At 43.1% G+C, this 5,282-nt stretch overlaps 1 protein-coding gene across 1 annotated transcript; it reads left to right on the forward strand.

Moving 5' to 3' along the window:
* Positions 1–1,628: 1,628 nt before the first annotated feature.
* Positions 1,629–4,556, forward strand: LOC123254330 (FERM domain-containing protein 4B-like; the record flags this gene model as incomplete). The annotated part of the gene is made up of 4 exons (XM_044683371.1): positions 1,629–1,896; positions 2,821–2,962; positions 4,206–4,339; positions 4,437–4,556. Coding segments are annotated over exons 1-4 (444 nt in total), but the record flags the coding sequence as incomplete, so codon positions are not given.
* Positions 4,557–5,282: the final 726 nt, after the last annotated feature.

Here is a 5,282-nt window from a genome sequence, read left to right on the forward strand (position 1 = left end):
TTTTTGGTTTTGTTTTCTCTCTTAGAATCAATTTTTTTCAACCATTACTTTCTATCTTAAAATTGATACTAAGTATTGGTTCCAAGGCAGGAGAGCGGTAAGGGCTAAGCAATGGGAGTTAAGTGACTTGTCTAGGGTTGGGCAACTAGGAAGTGTCTGGGACTACTTAGTATCAATTCTAAGACAAAATTGCATTAAGGGCTAGGTAGTGGTGGGTAAGTGACTTGCCCAGAATCACAGAGCTAGAAAATGTTTGAGAACAAATTTGAAATGCCATATATTAGTCTTGAGTGTCTGCTAGGTGACAGGCACTGTGCTGGGTGCTCAAGGTGTAAAGACAAAGATGAAACTAGTCCCCGACTTCAGGGAGTCTACATTTTGTCAGAGAAGATAACATCAGCCTATTTACCAAACAAATGTAACATAATTTGAAGGGGCGATGAGTAGGGCACTAGGAGCTGGGAATCAGAAATGAGAAACTCATGCTAAAATGGATTTTTGAGAGTAACAAGGGACAAAGACCCTCTTGAATGCATTCCAGGCATAGGAGGTGGCCAGTGCAAAGGCACAGAGGAGGGAGATGACAGGTACTATGTGTGAGCAACACCAAGAGGCCAAATGGGACCAATGGTAGAGTCTGGGAATGAGAGTGTGATGGATAATAATGATGGAGAAGTATACAACAGAAGGCAATTCTGGTGTGGTGGGTCATCTAGCCTGGCAGCTTCGAGGACCTTAGTTACAGATCCAGCCCTGCCATTAATTCCCTGTATTACATCAAACAAGCCAGCCTCTCTCCTGAACCTCAGATTCCTCATGGGTCAACCCAAGGGACTGGACTTAGTAATCCTCAGGACCCAACTTCCTAGTAAATCTACAAACTCAGGCTCTGATGTTCCATCTTCCATCTCCTTTGAGAGAAATATTAATCAGCCCCTCCTTTTTCCCCCTTATTCCTTTGCCTTCTGTCTTAGTATCAGTTCTAAGACAGAAGAGAAAGGGCTGGGAAATTGGGGTTAAGTGACTTGCCCAGGGTCACACAGCTAGGAAGTGTCTGAGGTCAGATTTGAACCTAGGACCTCCCAACTCCAAACCTGGTACTGTATCTACTGTGTTACCTAGCTGCTCCTAAGTCCATTTTTTTTTTTAAAGATTGCATGTCAATAGAGGCTTTTTTTAAAAAAAAAAAAAAACCCTTATCTTCCATCTTAGAATCAATACTGTGTATTGGTTCCAAGGCAGAAGAGCAGTAAGGGCAATGGGGGCTAAGTTAAGGGCAATGGGGGCTAAGTGACTTAGCCAGGGTCACACAGCTAGGAAGTATCAAAGACCAGATTTGAACCTAGGGCCTCTAGGTCTGATTCTCTATCCACTGAGCTACCTTGATGCCCCTGAATAGAGGTTTTTCAGTGGAGGTTGTCCATCCTGCTTCTACTATACTGTAGTCACTTAGCTTTCTATACAAGGAAACGTTTCCTGAGTTAGCCAAGGGGCAACTAGATGATTTTGGATTGAGAACCAATCCTGAAGACAAGGAGGTCCTAGGTTCAAATCTGGCCTCAGATACTTCCTAGTTGTATGACCTTGGGCAAGTCACTTAATCCCAATTTCCCAGCCTTTACCGCTCTTCTGTCTTGGAACCAATATTTAGTATCAATTCTAAAAAAAAAAAAAAAGTTAAAAAAAAAAGACAGTTCAAACCTCATCTTTCCCTTCAATGAGATACACATTTTTAATGTTTGTCCTGAACGTTTTAGAATTTCAGTATCGAGAAGAACCTTTGGGCAGAGCGGACTTTTCGTGCAGACCTGGTATGCCAACGCTTCTCTCATCAAATCCATCTGGGTGATGGCAATCAGTCAACACCAGTTTTACTTGGACAGGAAACAGAGCAAAGTAAGTTACCAGATGTATTATTATAGGGGAAAGCTCCAGCTCCCTTATTTAGGTTCTAAATAGAGGGAATTATTCAATTGAGAAGTTAACTTGCAGAAGAGAACCTACCAACAATTAATTTTCTTTTGATGGCCCTGAAGCCTTTTTTTCTTTTTTTTTTTTTTACACACTTTCCCTGCTTGGGAGATGGGTGGAGAAGGGGAGAATATGTGTGAAAGAGATATATTCTCAAGAACTGATGTCCATCTTGAAGTTAGCGGTTTGCAAGGCTGTCATGATAAAATGAGTACCGAAGAAGACGATTATGAAAAAACCAGCCCACATCTAACATCATATGGGGCAGCTAAGAGGTGCAGTGGATAGTGTCAGGAAGGACTTGGGTTCAAATCCCAGCCTCAGCTGCTTCCTAACTGTGTGACCTTTGGCAAGTCACTTCACCCTGTTTGCCTCAGTTTCCTCACCTGTAAAATGAACTGGAAAAGGAAATAGCAAACCACTCTGGGATCTTTGCCAAGAAAACCCCAAATGGGTTTACAAAGACTCAAACATGACTGAAGCAGATGAATAACAACCACAAACAATGCATATGACATTCTGACTAAGAGGAGAAGTCGTGTTCCTTACCCAGAGGTAACAAAGAAAAGATAGTTGGGCAAAACCAACTCAGATCGAACAGTGTATATACAACATTCTGACTAACAGAGCATCCAGCGTCTCTTTTCAGTCTTCCTCGCCTCTCCTATCTACCAAGAAGAGGGAAATCATCTGCCTTTCAGAGCCAAGATTGGTTACTGTATTTAATCTGAGACTATTTGCGTTTTAGCCGGCATTCTCCAGTGAAAGAAGTCTAGGATGTTTTCATTTCTTTTTTCTCTTTATCATTAGTTGGGATAACAATGGAGAATTCTCTCTTGACTCCTGCAGGCAAAAATTCCCTCCGCCAGGAGTTTAGACGACATCGCCATGGACCTAACTGACACAGGCACACCGAGGGTTTCCAAAATGGTGACTCTGGATGCGAAAAATCAGTTCATCATGGCAAGCAATGGCAGCTTGATTTCCTCAGGTGAACTCTTAGATTGGGAATACTTTCTGGTCCCTTGTATTCTGCCCATAAGAACTTTGTTTAGTCCAGTGGGACTTATTTATTCATTTAATTTAAAACTCTTAGAATCCATACTGTGTATTGGCTCCAAGACAGAAGAGTGGTAAGGGCTAGGCAATGGGGGTCAAGTGACTTGCCCAGGGTCATACAGCTAGGACGTGTCTGAGGCCAGATTTGAATCCAGGATGTCCCTTCTCTAGACCTGACTCATTCGATCTAAACTAGGCTGCTAGCTCCTTCCCAAATGTAAAATGTCACCTCCATCTTCTTGCTTTCCAAAAGATCATTTTCTTCATGCCTGGAATTTATTCCCCATCTAACCTCTGCCCCGTAGAACCCCAGGCTTCCTGCCAGACTCCACTTCAGCTCTCCTCCTTGCTCGATCCCCTCCCAGGTTCTAGTATCCTCTCTCCACCCCCAAATTACATCTATTTTGTATATACTTTATGTACATGTCCTCTCACCTGATAAAATATAAACTGAGGGCAGGGACTGTTTCCTTTTTTGTCTTTGTATTTCCAGCTCTTAGCACACAGAAGGAGCTTAAAAAGTGTGTGTTAAAACAAATGAAACAACTAGATTGTCCTAATGCTGCCACCTCCCATCCCCGTGGACATCTGTCCCTTCAGAAAATGAAATCCTTTCCCAGGGCAATTTCAAAGACCTCCTTTATTTTAGCAGTTTTCAAGAAAGTGAAACCGTTAAATGAATGCTGGATTCACAACCCAGAAGTCCCGAGTTCAGATCCCACTTCTAAGTCTTTCCTAATCATGTGGCCCTGAGCAAGTCTCTTAACTGTGCCCAGCCTTGTTTTCCCCATCCATAAAATGGGGATAATAATAGCACTTCTCACAGGGTAGTCATGAGGCCAAAATAAGATCATATATGTCAAATACCCATCAAGTGCTTTGCAAACATTAAAAAAGTACCATGTAAAGATCAGCTATTATTATTATTCAGGCCCATTTTAGCACCAGGGTCTGTGCGATGCCCAGAATCATGAGAAAATGTTCTGCTGTTTCCTTTGATTATGTTTAGAAACAAGGAGAGAAGAAATAAGCGCTCGCTTAATAGCTGGTTTTGACTCTATGGCCTTTGTTCTATACAAAGGAAGGAAATATGATTCTCAAAAAACTCCCCTGCTCTCCCCCCAAGGTTTTGTTTTTTTCAACAAAGAAATAAATATTTGACCCTCTTTCTTCAGGTTCTCAAGACTCCGAGGTGAGTGAGGAACAGAAGAAAGAGAAAATAATGGAACTGAGAAAGAAAGAGAAGCTGCTCCAGGAAAAGCTTCTGAAGAAGGTGGAGGAGCTTAAGAAGATTTGCCTGCGAGAAGCAGTGAGTGTCCTGCACTCCTCGCATTCGTTCCTGAGCCTGTTTGGACACTTTCTGTTCAGTGACACTAATCCCATCTCACTTCCTTCCTGTTTTATAGGAACTCACTGGTAAGATGCCAGAGGAGTACCCGCTGAATTCAGGAGAAAAACCCCCTCAGGTCAGAAGGCGTGTAGGCACCGCATTCAAATTAGATGACAACCTGCTTCCCAGCGAGGAGGTATGCCCCTTCCCTTGGAAGGCTCACTAGGGAAAAAACGAAGAAGACGAGGGCGATGTGTGTTGGCAGGCCCTGGTTGGCCTTATTGGCAGGCTCCTTAGTTATGTTCGCTGTTTCCCGTTTTCTTCTCAAGGGTTGAATTTGATCAAATTGACAGAATTAGATTGTTTTCTTTAACCAACAAAATAATAGCTAAAAACAGAGTCCTGAGATGGAAATGGAGATTTCTTTCTTTCTTCCCTGAGCAGTTCTCAGGAGGAATTTACAGGCCACCCTCTACCTCACCCCTCACCCCCCAAGGAAGGTAAATTAGACTTTTTTTTTTTATTTTAATAAAGATAGGATCATGTCCCTGGAATGGAGCTCACAGCAATATATGTGGAATTCCACGAAGGGAGCTGCTCAGCTACCCATGGGGGGGGGGGGGGATAAAGACACAGTGAATCCCCAATATGTGGGAAAGCTGCCATGGACCTCCACTGCAAATTAGCACCCCCCCTCCACACCCCACACCCCCCAAAATCTGCTTACTAAATTAGGGAGCAATCTGAATCCTGAGTCAGACTCAGTGTGCTCTCATGTCACCTCCTGATTCAAGTCTGTTATCTTGTGAATTGGTCTCATTGTGGGAGTAGAGACCTCTTGACAGGGAGGTGGTGGTGATGGCCTCTAGATGCAGGAATAAGACCTACAACTTGCAGACACAGCCCATGTGGGAATTTGTTT

Source organism: Gracilinanus agilis, unplaced genomic scaffold (assembly GCF_016433145.1).
Source record: "Gracilinanus agilis isolate LMUSP501 unplaced genomic scaffold, AgileGrace unplaced_scaffold19920, whole genome shotgun sequence".
Lineage (NCBI taxonomy): Eukaryota > Metazoa > Chordata > Mammalia > Didelphimorphia > Didelphidae > Gracilinanus > Gracilinanus agilis.